This window comes from Thunnus maccoyii, chromosome 4, assembly GCF_910596095.1.
Source record: "Thunnus maccoyii chromosome 4, fThuMac1.1, whole genome shotgun sequence".
In the NCBI taxonomy this organism is placed as follows: domain Eukaryota; kingdom Metazoa; phylum Chordata; class Actinopteri; order Scombriformes; family Scombridae; genus Thunnus; species Thunnus maccoyii.
In genome coordinates, this window is record NC_056536.1 from 19,399,198 (window position 1) to 19,417,629 (window position 18,432).

Consider the following 18,432-nt stretch of genomic DNA (forward strand, 5'->3'; position numbering starts at 1 on the left):
AAATAAGTAAAATAACTTTAAGAAGAACTTGAAAAAAAAAAAAAAAATGTTTTAAATTTGGTCAGAATCTGTTCATTTATACTCAGAAAGTCTTTTCTTTTACTCATTACATTTTTTTCCATGCAGAGTGGAGACAGAAACAAAAAATGTATCCCAAGTTCCTTCTTCAAAGACCACAGTAGTACCTTTTACAGGCATTTAACCATATTTTGACTTTTATACAGTAATGGCCAGAAGCTTATGCCAAACGAGGTTCAACATCACTTTAATGTGTCTTGCAGGAACTGTTGTAAATTTTAGGGGTTGGGGATCTGTATGTGGTGTAAACATGAACCTGGCGATTGACTGGGAATCTGTGTGACAGTTATGACCACACAGTGGCATGAGAGACGACATAAAGCAAACATTTAGACAGAGAAAAAAAAAAAGAGGAGGAAGAGGACAGGGAGCAGAACCTATTTTCTATCATATTCCCACTGAGAATTCCTCATTTTTCTGCTTTTTCTCCTTTATTTTCTATCTTGGGGGACTTACTTGACTCCGGGTAGACTGAGGATCTCTTCCCTGGATCTTTCTGGAGCTGAATGCCTTTTATGGAGAAGATGGATGCAGCTGAAGCAGAAGACGGAAAGTTGGTGAGACAGTGTTTGTGCACTACATGTGTGTTTTAAAGTAAGTGATATACTCACTGTCAGCCAGTGTTTGAACCTGGTCCCCAAGACTTCTGAAATACGTGTGTCTGAGAGCATCTTCGGCAGATACGCGCTTCTTAGCCTCAAACTAGAGACACACAGATAAGATCGTTAGCATTTAAAAGATTGTTAACAATTAATTAGATGTACTTATCTTAAAAAGTAAAGTAAAGTATCTAATACAGCAACGTCCAATACCTGGAGAAGCACGGAGAGCAAGTCATGACCATCATTGTCTATCCTGTGTGATAGAAAGCGAGAGAGGAAGTGTAGAGAGGGAGAATCGAGTCAGTGTAATCGAATGCTGACCTAAGCCTCATAAAGCAGTGTAGTGTTCCTGCCGTTTCAACAGTGGCGGAAATGCTTGACTACCGTTCCTACTGAAAAATCAATTCTGCGTCTTATCTTATTACATCTAATGTATCTCAGTCACTTAAACCTACACACACACACACTAATGCATCCACTGCTGTGAGAACATACACCCAAATCTACACACCTGGGTGCGTGATTAACAAGGGGCTCTGCGTGGTATTTGGGGAAATTGTATGTCTTAAACTCTTCACTGGTGGTGATACCAGGCCAAGTCTCTTCTGTAGGCGTACCTGTTGAAGAGATATTTTAGATTAGGTGACATATGCACAACAAAAACTTTGCACAAGGAAATGCTTGTCTTAATTCTCCTGTTGTCGTCTCACCAAGGATGCGGAATATGAGGTGTAGCTCATCCTCCACAGTCGATCCAGGGAAGAGAGGTCTGCCTGTGATCATTTCATAGAAGATACAGCCCACACCCCTGAACGAAGAGACAGAAACAGCAGAGTAAGTGTCAGCCAACACAAATTAGTGTACGATACAGCACATGTAACATCTAAGTAGGTAACATACACTATGCTTCTAATGTTTGTCACCCATAATGCAACACAGCAATGTTATATGACCTAAGATTACACTGTGCAGACTGCAAAGATTAAAGTCCATATGACTCAAGCCACTGCAGAGGGAATCTGCACACCACTTTAACAACAATATCATAAAAGTATTTTATCTAATAGGTTCCAAAATGCTCATATCATAAAGTGCAAAGTGATCAGATGTTATACAAAGTATAAAGTACAAAGTACAAAGTAGTATCAAATGTAAATGCAAATAAATGCAAACTACTCCAGACTGTGGTTTCTGTCTAATAAGTACCAGTACTGCTCTAAGTACTTTAAATGGTCGTATACAGCATCACACAACATACTATGAAGCAACACCCCAGCGAAGCAAAACAAGGGACTAATTTCAAATCTAAGTCCAGAAAGAAATGACTAAAGTTACATCAAATATTCAGTGTAATATAGCACCCAAATTTCCTCCCAAACCACTATCAAAAATTTGCACCTTAACTGTAACAGCAAAATGTTTGGATTTGGGGGGAAGCTTGGAGGATTGACAGAAGCACTTAAGATAAAGACAAAAACTAAGAAAAAAGCATAAAGAAAAAAGGCAGACAGACAATAGTGTTTGCTCACCACATGTCTATGGGTGTAGAGTACTCAGTGGAGCCTAGAAGCACATCTGGTGGTCGGTACCATAATGTTACGACTTCATTTGAGTAGGTCTTTGTAGGGACAGACTTGGCTCGTGCCAAACCTTAATTCAAGCAACAAAGAAACACCCCCCAAAAAAGACACAAAATTATGAAGATATTGCCTTATTTACATACTGTGGGACAACAAAGGTGAACAGAACTCGTCATATCACAATGAAACTTCACACACTGAATAAAGACAGAATTAAGAACTCTTTGCATTTTCACTTTTATATACTTTGTTTTTACGTATTGATTTAGACATCATTTAAAAATGGGAAAACTGTACATCTTATTAAACTGTTTTATGTTAGTGTATCATGTAATTCTAGATTTCCATTTTATCTGACTAACATTAATTAGCAACTTACAAAGAGGGATTACACTACACTACAGTATGTGTAACAGTATGTCATAATGCTGAATGCCTAAAGAGGGCAGTGTTGGGTGGTAAATCCCTTCACACTATGCTGTCCAGTTGGGTGTAAGGAGCGGCATGGCCTTTAGGGGCCGCTAGTGAGGCTTTAACACTCTTACTTCTGTTTTATGATACATCATTTGGGGGGGAAGGCAGGAATATTTTTCAAAGCTCTCTGTAAATTATCAGCTAATTGTAGCTGTTGCATCTAGTTTTGAACATTTTGCAAACTTGCAAACTGTAGTTGTTATTGTAGGAAATCAGGTAAAAGTTAGGGTGTACCAAAGTCTGCAAGTTTCAGCTCTCCTTTTTCGTTAATGAGCAGGTTCTGGGGTTTAAGGTCTCTGTGGAGGACCTTCCTTCTGTGGCAGTATGCCAGACCTCGTAACAGCTGGAAGAGGAAGATCTGGAGAGGAGAGGAGAGGAGAATATTACATTAAACACTAGGAAGAAAATAAATGATTTATTATTACAGCAAAAATTCTGTTGTATTTTTATGACACGATGCTCAAATAACTCAGACATTTTTAGATCTAACATTCAGAAGCCAAGCGGCCTGCCAATTTTATGCCACTCTCTAAAGTATAAATCAAGACAAGAGATTATTCTCTATTTACATTGTCGAAAACATTCAACGGCAATTCATTCATTACTGCAGAATTCTCACTCAGCACTGACCAGATTATTACAGCATTACTCTGAATTACCTTGACATTGTGTACGCTCATGATGCTCCCACAGTCATCCATGTACTGCTTCAGATCTTTTTCCTGATGAGAGAGAGAGACAGAGAGAAAGAAAGAAAGAAAGAAAGAATGAAAGTGTAGATATGCAGTGTAGACATTCAGATTAGTATAAGACCTTTATAGACAAACACACACGGTAAAAATGCACATAAGCACAGTATACACACTCACCAGATACTCAAACACGAGTGTCAGGCACTTGTCAGTGTGGATTATGTCATGGAGGGTGACAATATTGGCGTGCTTCAGGTCTTTCAGTAGAGACACTAGAAGAAGGAGACACATCAGAGACTGTCAGTCAAACACAGACACCCTATGTAGTAGAAGTAACAGCTCATAGTTTACCAATAGCTCAGGGAGGTACAAGGCACTAGCGACTACTGTAGGTCCAAGAAACACTGTTAAAACCAAACTGTACATGCTTCTTGACAATATGATCCAGCGTTGACCGTGATTTAAACTTAACAGCAGTTCAGTACCTTCTCGAATAGCTGTGCAGGGTGCACCCTCTTCATGCTCCAGTCGGATCTCTTTCAGCGCTACCAAGTTGTCTGTTAACTTGCTTCGTCCCTTAAAAACTGTAGCGTAGGTCCCCTGTAGAGATGGAAAGCATGTGGATGCATTTTCGGGAGGAGTTTCTATGTGTTTAATGTCACTTTTGCGGATTTTCCGATTGATCTCACCTCCCCTAATTTGTCCAGTTTGATGTAGGTCTCGAGTTTCCCAAAGCCGATTTCAGACTAGAGAAGACAGAAAAGGGAAAGTTAAGGAAGGTATAAGCACTATAAATGTGTATTATCAAGACGCCAATTCATATTTATTTTGAGTACTGCCTGATTGTAGACCAGGCTAGGCCGTCCACCATATTTACGTTATCTCTGGAATCAAATCCTCCGGGCTGCAGCTCTTAGTTCAGATTTCAGTCCCATTGCTCTTGACATTTGGCCTACAACTGCAGGGGTCTGAGTCACCAGGCCTTGTTATTCTGCGTGCGTGTCTTTTTGACTCTCCTAAAACATCAGCCCGGTTTCTCCAACATTTAGTACGTTACTGTCCTATCACTGCTGACACAGTTTAGCACCCTGGAGAAATGGCATGTGTCTGATTGGATATTGGAAATTGTCCTCCAGGTCTTAGCTGGTTGGACCATTTTTATGTTTATTTGATATTTTTGAGTGCGCAGACATCACATTTCAGAAAGGACAACCTATATAGTAAATGCAAGTGCACTGTATGTTATATCTTGGCGTAATCTTAAAATTTAGTCAAATCTCTGACACTGACATTGAAGATAGTGGCTGTCTGAGACATTGTACATCATGCAACACCATGTACAGTACATGCACAAACACACACACACACACACACACACACACACACACACACACACACACACTGCATCTCATACTGTAGAAGACATGGCAGACCGTTTGTTGGCCTAATCTGAACAAAATGTTACTTCTCCTCAATGCCTCCTCCCCTTTTATTGCATCAAAGTATTGTATTTGCAAGTTGCACATGTATACTTTGGCCACAGGAAGTCAGTATAACAAAGAGTTTGGCAGTAGATGTTTCACTCCAGACAACTTGAAGGGGATTACGTATTTATTTCTAAACATTTCTATAGATATCTAGTGGCACACTTCACATCTGTGTGTGCATAATACATTCTGAATTAATCCTGGATTCTGTTAATAAAGGTTTAGCTGCATAATGTATGTGGCCCCCAGGTTTCGAGGTCATGAATTATAGATGGATGTAGCTATGTCAAGCTGTGATACCCACAGGCCTGTCAGTGTTTATCCCTCTCACTGTCACTTTTCCTCACTTATTTGTCTATCTCTGTCAGGGTCGTTTCAGCCATGTTTTATCTATGTTCATCTCTCCGAGCCTACCCATCTCCTTCAATCTTGTGCTGGACCATCCCATCATGATGCTGATATGAATGTTAAGACAATCGCATGTATGTCTGTGTGTGTGTGTGTGTGTGTGTGTGTGTGTGTGTGTGTGTGTGTGTGAGGGGGAGGGGTCTCCAGTGACCAAGTTAGTTGATGAAGCATGTGATCTTTTTAAAGGCATGCCTAAAAGCCAATGTCAGATCAGGCTCGGACACAAGATGACACACTTACACACACATACAAGTGTGTGTGTGTGTGTGAGCATGGGTATGCAGAAATTGTATTTTGCATAATTGATTAAAAAAAGAAGCATCTTCAAAAAAAAAAATCAGTATCAATATCTAGTTTTGCATCCTGTATTTTGCAATTATTGAAAATAAATATTGGAAACAATAAAAAACAAACATGAATGAAATGATATCAGTAAAAATGTGTGTGTGTGCATATGCATGTATGTATAGCATGTGCAGAGGTATGTATTGTATGTATATGACTCTGTGACTGTGTGTTTGTAGGCAAGAGAATATTTTGTGATGAGACACAAAGCCTATGCTCAAATATAAACACACTCACCCTGCACACACACACACACACACACACACACACACACACACACACACACACACACACACACACACAGCTCCCCTCTCTGTTTATGACAGGGGCTGTCAGGAGCTGTTGCTAAGCTGTGCTGCTCATTTGACAGGGGAGTCTGTCTCATGAGCAACACACACACACACACACACACACACACACACACACACACACACACACATTCAAAAACACATAAAACACACATACCCTATCGCCACCTCCCCCAACCTCCCACACCGATCCCGCTCCAGAAAATAAATTTGTGGTCTCTTGCGTTGTTGAAGTGTCTCTGACACAAAGGAGGACCACAGCTCTTTACTTCCAGCCCACTCTAGCTGCGCTCCCTGTCCACGTACCTTACAACCCTTTTTTGTGTGAGTGCGTGCGCCTGCGTATGCTTTCGATGGCAACGGGTTCATTTCATTCCCAACACTCCAGTGAGCTTACTCAGCAGAACTAGGTCAGCACAAGTTTTAGTGACAAAATTAAAGCAACATAAAACCAAACAAAGTGTGTGTGTGTGTGTGTGTGTGTGTGTGTGTGTGTGTGTGTGTGTGTGTGTGTGTGTTCTGTTTGTGCTTATATAGGAGCTGAGGAGAAATACAGATAGATCGACTGACAGCAAAAAGTAAGAAATGTGAGAAGAGAGATGTTTGCAGCTGGGATCTAATGTGTATAGAGAAGAACGTCCATTACCTTGACCACACTTCATTTTTAATTAGGATTTGCCTGTAAGAAGGCTGGATGGGAGAAGAAGGACGATGGATTGAGAGTATTGAGTGGGAGAGAGAAAATGATGACCTTCTGCTAAGAAAATAGGCGGCTATGGGAGGTGGGAGGAAAGGAGTCCTTTCATTAACACGATGTAGCCAGTCCTTAGGGCTTCAATCAATCAACCAATAAACATCTTGTTCTGTGTCACCTTTTTCATGTATAAACCCGCTGACAGCGACGGACAAGGCTAAAGGAGTGAGCCGACACTTGAGCTCAGTAATTATTTTTTTCATTTGTTTTTATCCTTTAACAACATAATCTTAACTTCTACATATAACCAAGAGGAGAGGCGCACATACAACTGGTGGATTTTCAGTTTAGCAGTCACAGAGTTTAACATTCTGTCACTTCAGGGTTGAACGGGTCCAAAAAAAAAAAAAAAAAAAAAAAGTGAGTGTTGCATAACACGGTCAAGGGATGTGGTTTGAGGATCACAATGACATCTCCTTCATCAGCACCGTTGGACACTGAATTTCATTTGGACTGTTGTGAATAATTGATTATCAATGGGCAACAGCCATGAAAGAAAAGTGATACCGACCGACTTCGCTCGTATTACATTGGAAGCGATTCAAAGATCAAAATACACGGTTTCAAATGTGACCGTCTGTTACGGGACACCCGACACACGTTCTATGTTACGGTAACAAATGACAAGCACGCTGGAAGCCCAAAAGCTATTACATCAGAAACATACTATCATTTATAAGCTTACGTTCATTCAAGTGAAGTGTGACTGACTGAGGGAGCAGCTACATATACATTCACATTTGGGAAGACTTTTCTGTGCCAATGTTTTTTCAACCAGAGCTAGGGGGCAGTGTTAAAATGTATGAGGAACATATATAAAGTGATGCCCCAATTTATTCCAAGGCTCCAGCTTAGAGCATGTTGTCACTAAATCTGTGTAAAAGTAGGCCGGAAGCATACGGAGAGAAACTTTTGTGCCAACAGTGCACTGCACAGTCAAAACATATTTCTGAATGGATGCACTTCACTACATACGGTAAACAATATGAGCCATTTAGCTGTGCTGTAGCTACCTGTATATACTCAGCAAGGTGGCTGAGATCAAACAAAATATTTCCTTTTCTGCTTATCAACTTGAATCCGAGTACACTGGTTTTAGCTATTTGTCTTTTATTACACTTCCTTCTACGTATTTGATCATCCACGTTCTCATAATCTTACCACCAAAAATAATCATGCTTTCCTATCGTTTATTCCTTAATATTCTCATGTCATCCCTCTCTGTGTCTCTCCCTCTCTTACTTCCTTGCTCTCTCGCTGACTTCAAGGTGTCCCGGTGTGTAATCCTAGTCAGGAGAGGAGCTGCAGCAGATGAGACTGACTCTGCTGCTGAATTATTGATTGATCTATTACATCACATACATACAACAACCCTAAAGACACACCACACACACACACACACACACACACACACACACACACACACACACACACACACACACACACACACACACAAGTGGACAGACCCAAGCATGTCAGAAAATGTCTGCCGCTCGTTTACAATGTAAAGACACAAACATATCTACAGTCTACCCGGTTCTTCTCATCCACTCTTACACCATAAACCTCTCTTCTTCCCTGCAAACCTCCCTTCAAAAGATTCTTTCCTTTCATCTCTGTGAGACGCCTGCAGAAAAGCTGCGTCATTAAATCACTTCAAGCAGCGAGCCAGAGGCAGGGCACTGGCCCTGTTCAATAATTACCAGCAAAAATGGTTGATGGAGGGAGAGTTCTCTACACTTTCCCATAGAATATCGAGGCTTTCTGTAGTCGCGTTTAAAGTAAAATGTATCAGTAAAGAGCGAGCATGTAAGGTGTGGAGAGAGAGCCAAACAGAGAGCTCTTCCTTTAACTTGAGAAAGTGAGTGATGGCAGAAACAAAAGAGAGATGTGGAATAAAGTGCGCCCAAAATAAAAACCAAGAGAAAGAGCAAGAGTACTTCAGTATCAATACAAAGAGGCATAAAGGGATATGCTGCATATTCATGAATATTTGCCTATTTTTCCCCCATTAACCCCCCCCCTCTCTATCCAACCAGACCCCTCCTCACTCTCCCACCCTCAGATTCTTACCCATAATGCTCTTGGCCTGGATACATAATACAGAACTCATCATTCATCCCCCTACTGAGCCATTGTAAGCTTTATAGCGTAACTCAGCGCGCATTTAAAATGAGTCTGTTTGTGTGTTTGCAGCGTGTGTGTGTGTCAGTGGATATAATGGCCTTAGTCAACCATTATAGTAGCATACAATGGCATTGCAAGTTCATATTACCTTTGTTTCAGAACAAAGCAACATCAAAAGAGTCGTACGCACGCAGATACAAAGTAGGGACCGACGCATCACCCGTGCAGCTGACTAAAACTAGTTTCAGCTGCTTTGCACACATATATACAGATGCAAATATATACACACACACGCGCGCGCACACACACACACACATACACACACACACAGAGAGCACTGACCAACGAAGCGCGTCGTAGCCTGCGGCTCATGGGTTTGTCGAAGGGCGGGCTGTTCATGGCAAACTTCTCCAAATAGCCCTCCGGTAGCCTGATATCAGCTGGGAGAGACAAACGTTTGTTTATGTCCTGAAACAGAGAGAGAAAGATTCAAAGAGACACAGAAAGAGGTTTGTGAGTATCACAATATATCAATCACAAGAGTTTAATTTTTCTCCCGAAATTGAAACCTGTAATACTGATACATTATCAGGCAGTCACAGTCAATTATATACCATAAAGGCCAGAATATAAGATACTATCTATGTTATTTGACATTTGTATATTTGGCATCTATTAATGTGCTGCAACATGTACTGTAATATAGAGCTGCAACAATTGACAGATTGACAATCGATTGACAGAAAATTGGCAAATATTTTGATAATCGATTAATTGTTTTGAGTCATTCTTTAAGTAAAAATGTCAAAATTCTCTGGCTCCAGTTTCTTAAATATTTTCTGGTTTCTTTAGTCTTCTATGATAGAAAACTGAAAATCTTTGTACGTGGACTGTCGGTCGGGACAAAAGAAGACAGTTGAGGACGTCATCTTGGACTCTGGGATTGAGTAATTTCAATAAAGTAGAGTAAATATGACAAAGTTTCACCTTCTCGTCTTGATACACCAACCACACCATTAACCAGTGGATTCGTGTATTAATCAACCATTATCAACCCTAGACTGTTCATCACTTCTTTTCACCTGACATTATGTGACGCCATATTTCTTGACCGCTTGATACTTTGATGACTTTGCTTTAATCAATCCCCATGATCTAGCTTCAAAACTCTTTCATAAGCCTTAGTTATTTGGCCTACTTTTCTGCTACTTAAAAAAGAAAAGAACACAATCAGCTTTCTCCATCTGTCTCTGCCAGCAAGGAGTTAGTCAAGTGATGGCCGCTCACTCTAGTCAAATACGAATCTTTGTTTAACAGGTGCCATCTGCTCTTGTCTATATGAATGTTGAATGATGATGTGAGTGACATTTATGTCTCATAAGGCTGAATGAAAGGTCAGTTGCAAAGCTACTACATGATGGGACTAGTTCCTGACAAGTTCCTGGCAAGTTCCAGACTCATTTTCAGAGTGCATTGGTGGCAGAGTGAGAAGGTTTAGAAACTTATCTGGAAAACATCTGTAACCAGTCTTTTTGTTGTTAAAAATTCTTGATATGTTAGTAAGCGGCTGCCTACTGTAGTTGACTTCTCTTTGAGTGTGTGTACTGTTTCTATGTCAAGATGTCAATTCCAATTGGAAACTGTGTGAAATCTCTTGAGAATAACTTCTATTTGGCGAGATTTTGCTATGACCCAATTCTTAAATGTAATTTTGAGAATTAAACATCATCTTATACTTGGATCACTATGTTTTTTTTTAAAGTTAACATTAACTTAGCCATTGCGGAAATGCAATTTGTGTGATGCTACTTTTCCCACAATGCATCGCTCCTATACGTTATCCATGTAGGACACGTTCTCTGGCAAGGTGCCAATCACACGTTGTTTCCATGGCAGCAGGGGCTGCCTGGCCCAGTCCCAACAGCCTCACAGTATGTGTCCTCAATGTGTATGTGAAATGATATGTGTGTTTACATATGAACGTTAGTGGGAGGGTGAAAAGTGTGTGTGTGTGTGTGTGTGTGTGTTTGTGTGCTTAAAGATGAAAGGCAGAGGGATTTCACGCCTCTAATGGTTTTATCTGAGCTCACTGGCTAACATAACATTCGGTATTACATACAAGCCGTCACCCTAAGGACAGTGACACCCTCCACAGTTTCGACACACACCCTGAAAACATACTCTCACACACACACAAACAGTAAAGATCCGGCAATGCTGCAGACTGAATAAGCACATGATATGAAAAATAAGCCACAGACACATGCACTGACATGACCTACAGACTGACCTGAGTGATTTACACATTTGTAAGCTCCACTGAATGTCTGCAAAGCGTAAAACATGTGGAAAGCAAGCATAGCAACACCATATAAGGTAAGAGCAACACAATAAAGATGGATTTCCTCTCAGGAATGTACTAATTTCCTAAAATGGTTCTACTAATACACATATTTAATACAGTTCATAATTCTAGTGACTTCTGATGACCAAAAAAACAGATCTTTGCACATGCACTTTACAAAAGAGTAACAATGGACACAAGTTCACAAAGACTGACACTCATGTCCTCTTATTCCCTGGTATAGATTGAATAAAGGTCCACACACAAATACAAACACACGTGCCCCCCATACTCACAATGCAGAACAGCTCTAGTAGCTCCCTCATTGTCCTCCTTAAATGTGTCTTTCTATACACTCACACACATGCGCTTTCCACGATGCATGTCTCTGACCTGCCACATGACTGCACACACACTGACAGTAAGAGAGAGAGAGAGAGAGTGGCACTGTGGTAGAGTGCCATCCACATGCTCAGAGAAGGAGGAGGAGGAGGAGGAAAAAAGAGGAGGAGGAGGAGGAGGGGGAAAGCAGGAGCAGAGGAGAGAGGAATGAACAGATTCCTGAGGGGAGGAAGGCAGATGGGGGGAAGGGGTGAATGGAGGAGGGTGGCTGAGAGGAAACATGGTTTTTCTGTTTTCTCCCACCGTCATTTTGTCCTCCATCTCTCCTTCTCCCTCTTCTCTCTCTTCCTCCGGATCTCCTTTTTCTTTGTCATACCAATAATTATTCCTACTTCCATAATTACTCTCTCATCCTAGCATTTTCCTCTCCATCAGTGCGCCCCTCCTCTCTCTTTCTCTCTCTCTCTCTCTCTCTCTCTCTCTCTCTCTCTCTCTCTGTGTGTGGTAAACATGGTCTAAATTAGTCCCTTCCACTGTTCACAGCAGTCAGAGGCAGCAGCCTGTGTGTCCAGAGGCATTTCCCATAATGCTGCTGTGCTCATCAACTCTACAACTCCTTCAAACAGACACACACGCACACACAGTCTGACCGAGACAAGAGCACATACTAAGGGAAGAGGGTAAACAAAGCAACTTACTGTATAGCACTTTACCTATCCACAGACCGCACAGGTGCATTTTTGGAGACGGGTGACTTACTGTATGTTAAACCTAGTGACACAAAAGCCAGGACTTTGTCCTAAATCGTTCACTATTTACTGTATAATGGTAGTCCACCATAGAATATAGTGAGTTCACCATTTTAGCAGCAAATAGTGAAGGAGTGAATGTTTTCGGACAGAGCCCAGAAGTAATCTGCGAGATCATTGTTAAATCTCATTGAATAATGTTGTGTTCAGGTGTGCTTTTGTCTGGTTAGATGTATGAGTGCAGTATGGCTGGTGTACAAGCAGGTGTGTATGTAGCAGGTGTGTGTCTCTGGCTTCCAGTACCTCATTAGAGATGCGCCGATGGTGGTTGTTCCTCATACGGACCCTGACCGGACTCTGGACCTCATCAGAAGACGTCCCAGATGCTTGGTCGCTCTCCCCATCTGAACCCATCTTCACATTCTCATGGACAATACCTGTAGCAGACACAGACACAAACAGACTGTTATTGTGAGGATTCGCACTCTGTGACATTGTGTGCTGGCGAAAAAACCAAACCTGAGCTGAGTATTTTTACAAATCACCTTTGAGAGGGATTTCATACTTCCATTCATCTCTGTTCTTTTTGAGATCACTTTTTGGTTGTTTTGTTTTGTGTTTTCTCTTTCATCACTCTCTCCATGTGCCCATCGCAGGACACAACCTTTTGTCTTTCTTAGATTTCATTCACCCCCCCTGTGAAAGCCATAGTAGGGTTCCCGAACCCCCAGATGATGGATTGTACCACCAGCCATGCAGGGGTGTTAGCTGAGTGTGTGTAAAATGCCACTGGTAAGATGAGGAGGTCAGAGATCGATATTACCCTGCATGCAATAGGAGCTTTCCCGTCTCTGCCCACCACCCCCCACACCTCCATCCCTCCCAGAATCCATCTGATTAATGAGTCACGGTGCAGCAGACAGGACTGCCTTCTTCAATGGTGTACGAGTCTGTGTGTGTGTGTGTGTGTGTGTGTGTGTGTGTGTGTGTGTGTGTGTGTGTGTGTGTGTGAGTAAATGTGGGGGGAAGGGTCTCTCTTTGGGTTTCAGTGCATCACGCCAGATACCTCTAAAGACTAGGTCATGTACAGCACATACAGTATGCGTGTGCATGTTTGTCTTGCGTTTGGTGGAGCAAACTGCTTCGAACGAGGAAATGACAGATGTCAAAGCTCACTGTGAGCACTGGCACCATCTTACCTTACCACCATCTACTGTTTACATTTTAAACAGCCACCACAGGCAGAGAAGAGGGCGATAGAGGGAAGATTAGAGGATCAGACAGAGGATGGTTTTGGTGGGGAGAGGTGATGAAGAGGAACAAAAACTACTGTAAGTCCCTTGAGTGACTGGGACACGTCAGCTGTGGAATAGAACGACTGAGGGCCGGATAGGTAAAGCTATTTATTATATATAAATGTCAGCTGTCAGCTGTGAAGCGGGACAACATCACCTGAGGCTGATTCTAGGTCATTTGTGGGTGTCTCTTTCATGTAGTCAAGGTTAGGATTTGAGAAAGGCAAGCTGGCCTGAGGACTCTGCCTTAGGTCTAAAACATGAAAAAGATTATTGAGCAGTATATCAACAAAATCCACTAAATACACACTCATTCACTCACACTAATTACACATATTTTGGCACTGCTAAAAGCATGACATAATATGCAGTAGCCTTAAAATATTTGTCATGAGCGTACGGTGTGTCAACCCCTTACTGGGTATTTTCCCAAAACTATTATTGCCCTACTGAGAAATAAACCTTCCATAAACCTTCTAAAAACCCATTAAAACTCTTTCTACACTTTAAATCTGATTTTGAATGGATTTCTTTCAGAAGCCAACATAACCTTTGAATTGTGTCAGCGATACTGAGACAAACAGTCAACTAGTGTAGATCCCAGCTGCTAATGTCAGCCTACATCTGTCCATTGGTCTTACTATCTGTTGACAAAAGCAGCATATGTTCATTAGTTAAACACAACCCAAACACAAATCCATCTGTATAAATCCTCAGTAAACCTCTGAGTCTGACTTACTGCCTACGGCGTCAAGGCCAGGCACGGGGATACTGGATATGTTTACCGAACAAGAAAACTGAGCAGTCTGTCATCATATTGCACATCAACTCTCACAACCTTGATGGTGAAACATTAAACTCAAGTTAACTGACACCAGAGTGAGGGGAAATGGATCCAGGATATCAACAAACTGATAAGACGCACACACATGACCACAGACTCCCTACGAGTGAGTATCCAGTGCTGCTGTTATGTCACAGGTCTTTCTCGCTTTCGGAGAGGTCCTGATTTGATCTGTTTGCGTAAACAGTCAAGCAGATGCGGGTGGACGAGACAGGCCGACTAATCTGGGAGGAAAATTCCATCACCTGGGCCTTGAAACAATATGATACGATAACGCTAACACATACAGTACGTCCATTTGTCCCTCATGCAACCAGCTTCCCCAACTCACTTCCCTTCCTCAAAACAAACACACTTACATGCCTACTCACACACACTTCCTAATCACGCAGGACATTCTTTTCCAGTCTCCTGCAGGTTCTTTCTGCTCCATTTCCAGGGCAGACTTAGAGCAGACAGTAAATGTCATGAGCCACCATCGCCTCCCTGTGTGGAGCCTGGCTGGCCTAGTTAGGGTCGCTGACTCCCTGCTAGCATGTCTGGAAGAGTGAGTGGGCTGCTTTTAGGACTATCCATACCTCACCCAACTCTGTGTGTACACCACTTAGCTGGAAATCCATCTCAGGCACATGTTGGCAGCACCTCAGAAAATGATTGACAAGCCAGTGGAAAGGATGTTAAGAGAAGTAAAGTAAGTGCCGGATTCACTTCAAGGGCCCTTCAAAGAGTAATGGAGATCTTTTTTTGCCCTCCCTTGGCAAGGCCAAACACCGTGTTCAGCGGGTTGCTCAGAGGTGCACTGTTAGAATAATAGTCACTGTCCACATCCGATGCATTACCCACTGTTATGACTAGGCTCTGAAGTGAATCATCCTTTTTCGCTCTTAGGCCGTGTGTTCTCAAACTGATTTCAAGCACAGGACAGCATAAAGTCTAAATTTGGCATGAGTGGCAGGAATAGAGATACTGTAGTCATTGTACTGACGAGCAACGAATAAAATATTTAAAAGAAGAACTTGAAGGACTCTTCACTTCTCTGAGGAATCCATAGGATCCCTGAAGATACCCCCACACACACACACACACACACTGCCCTGGGCCAACCAACTGCATTTCTAATCTTTAAACCAGCCACATTAAGGAAATAATACTTAGAAATTAATTAGTTTAAGATGTTCAAAGCTGAGGAATCAGCATATTCAGAGAGAAAGCTACTTAGCATATTTCCGTGTCTTTCGTAGCTAATAAAAACCTCAGGACACATGTTTGATCTTCATTTCATGCCCCACAGAATGAAATCATGCACAATATATGCAGGCATGTCACTAAATGGAAATAAAACTATTCTAAACGTTTCTATGGCACAAAGATGTCGAGGTACTTACAGTATCATCTACTGGACAACATTTTACCTCTTAAAAATTCACTCAACTCATAAAAATGCTGTCATGGGATCAGTATGGTCTTGGAAATCAAATTGGACGTGAGGAAATGGGGGGAGATGAGGATGGAAATGACAGTGATGACACTCACCGATACGGTTTCCAGGAGGACGGCATGAGTCCAGCACTCGAAGCATACGGAAAGGTGACAGCCTCAATGGGGTGTCTCTCTCCCCTGTTCTCACCCCCTCTCCCAGTTTAACCTCACCCATCTTAGAGTCTCCCAACCTCGGAGCCTGGGCAGAGCACCCTTGGGGGTTGCCTGACATATCCATTGTTCCAGAAGATTCAAAAGCACTACACTTGAAAAACAATGTGTTTAAAAATACATTTCCCAAAGAGACAAAAAATTTAGATAACTTCAGTCCAGTCTTGATGTCCAGTCAGTAGATCTGGGTGGGAGTGTAGTGGGGTGTAGCTGATTGAGGGTCAAAGTTTCTGAGCAAAATCCAATCAGGCTGTCTCTGTGTCTCCAGGAGAGTCCCGTATAGCAGAGAACAGGCCTTACATTGAGAAGACGGTGCAGACTGCTCAGACACACTAATCACAATGCAACAACTCCCTCAGCTACTACTCCACTTTAGCACTCTCTCTCTCTGTCTCTCTCTCGCTCTGTCTTCCTGTAGACACTCCCTCTCTCCTCCTCTCTTTCTCGCTCTTTTTCACTCCGCAGTCGCACTCCGCTTGCTGACTAAGGAAGGTCAAACGCCGTGCAGGTAGGCAAAATGCTGCAGAGACAGTCCGACACACTCAAGCCGAAAACTGTTACACCCCGTCATCTCAGAATAACAGGTGTTCTGCCTCCATCTATATGATTCACACACGCTAATAGACTCAAACTTACGGCTCCTCCGAGGAAGATAAAAAACACTTTCTGCTGTCTGGTGTTCAACTATCTGACCTCTTTGGCTCCCAGCTCTTCCCTTTACGCTCTCTCCCTTGTTGCTTTTTCATTTACAGTCCAGTGCTCTCTTCTTTTTCCTGATGTTTTTCTGCCTCTCTGTCAGATCTCTATGCTTTGTCCTCCTTGTTCTTCCTCTGCTATTCAGCACGCCACTCTATTCAGGCCGTTGTACCGCCGGTCTCCCTCTTTCCACTCCCCTCTCTCGATTGCTCCCTCCTTGCCTCTGGCGCCCCTATCAGTGCTTTCAGTGTTGTTAGTCCTCTAGCTCCCTCCCTTCACCTTGCTATTACTCTCCTCCCTCTCATGTGATACCAATCTCTCTCTCTCTCTCTTCCTCCTCCTGTCTCTATCTCTATGTCTCCCTCCCTCACTCTTCCTATCTTCCTATCTTGATCCAGAGATGGTGTTGAATATACACTCTCTTTCCTATTCAGGAAGCGATGACAACATTTTCTGCCTGATCAGCCTCTTTCTTGCACTCTGTCTCTATCACTCTATATTATTCCTCTTCTCTCTCGCTCTCTCCTTCCTTCCTCTCCACCCTCTGCCTCTTCATCCTTATCACTCCCTAGCGCAGAAATTGAAACCCTGAGGCTTTTGAGTGACACCTCTAGCATCCTAGCTCCCATCTTCCCCGCTCTTACATTCTCTCCACCCTCCTCTTTTCTCTCTCCGTCCTTCCCCACGGACCTTAAGCATGGGCCATTACTCATGCATGCACATACACACACACACACACACACACACACACACACACACACTCCCCTATATATGCCACGGCACACATACATGGTGCTTTCTGACACACCTGCAGAGCATACAGACTATGAACAAACACATTCCTGATACAATTCTCAAACAAGGAGCTATTTGGCAGGATAAAGAAGTGTTAATCCTAAAGAATGTTGAACAGCTGTGTGCAGTATCTGCATAAAGGGCTTGTTTTCTACAGTGTTTTATAGTGTGACCTGCATGCTTACAGGTCCCATTACTTCATTAATGTGGTCCATTTCCTGTTGGAAGACAACACCGAGGGATCAATCTTAAGAGTCACGCAATGGGTTGTCAGTTATGGCCAGAATCGATTTGATAGGACGACCAGAGAGAGGCGATAATTGAAAATGTGATGACTTCATCGGTTGGAACTTTTTCCATTTGTTAGTTCAGTCACCATGGAATGTGTATTGTTTTCTAAGAAATAGCCTTTGGGAGAAAGTAACTCAGTATATTTACCCAAGTACTGTACTAAAATATAGTTTTAGGATACTTGTTCTTTATACTTCCTCTCCACTGCATTCAGAGGGGAATATTGTACTTTTTACATTATTTAACATGTTTCTTTTTTCTCTTTCTACATTTTTTTCCTACAAAATATATGATCAGTTTAAAATTATGATGCCTTGTTGTAGATTAAACCACCCAACAGTATATGAGGCATGTAAGATTGGCTCCACATCAACCTACTACAACATTAAATTACTTCTTACATGTCAATGCATCAATAATAGGCTAATTATCAAGCTGTTTGCTTCCACAGAACCACTAATTTATGTGTGTGCATGCATATTTCCCTCTATGTTTCTGAGTCATTTACATATAAAGAATTAATATATAAAGAAATGTTTATAGACCATGAATATGTTGAGTGGCTGCAACC

The 18,432-nt window shown here is 42.1% G+C and overlaps 1 protein-coding gene across 4 annotated transcripts in view; it reads right to left on the reverse strand.

The window, feature by feature from the left end:
- The window catches only part of LOC121895520 (cyclin-dependent kinase 17-like), a 41,666-nt gene that overhangs the window by 5,176 nt on the left and 18,058 nt on the right, over positions 1 to 18,432 (reverse strand). For all 4 annotated transcript variants that reach the window (XM_042408734.1, XM_042408733.1, XM_042408732.1 and 1 more), the window contains 13 exons: positions 12,594 to 12,727; positions 9,198 to 9,323; positions 4,116 to 4,172; positions 3,912 to 4,026; positions 3,604 to 3,698; positions 3,394 to 3,456; positions 2,969 to 3,092; positions 2,210 to 2,330; positions 1,391 to 1,488; positions 1,192 to 1,297; positions 891 to 933; positions 690 to 780; positions 535 to 612 (listed from right to left, as the gene is read on the reverse strand). In XM_042408734.1, coding sequence (XP_042264668.1) covers positions 535 to 612; positions 690 to 780; positions 891 to 933; positions 1,192 to 1,297; positions 1,391 to 1,488; positions 2,210 to 2,330; positions 2,969 to 3,092; positions 3,394 to 3,456; positions 3,604 to 3,698; positions 3,912 to 4,026; positions 4,116 to 4,172; positions 9,198 to 9,323; positions 12,594 to 12,727 — 1,251 coding nt within the window. The remainder of the gene's footprint in view (positions 1 to 534; positions 613 to 689; positions 781 to 890; positions 934 to 1,191; positions 1,298 to 1,390; positions 1,489 to 2,209; positions 2,331 to 2,968; positions 3,093 to 3,393; positions 3,457 to 3,603; positions 3,699 to 3,911; positions 4,027 to 4,115; positions 4,173 to 9,197; positions 9,324 to 12,593; positions 12,728 to 18,432) is intronic.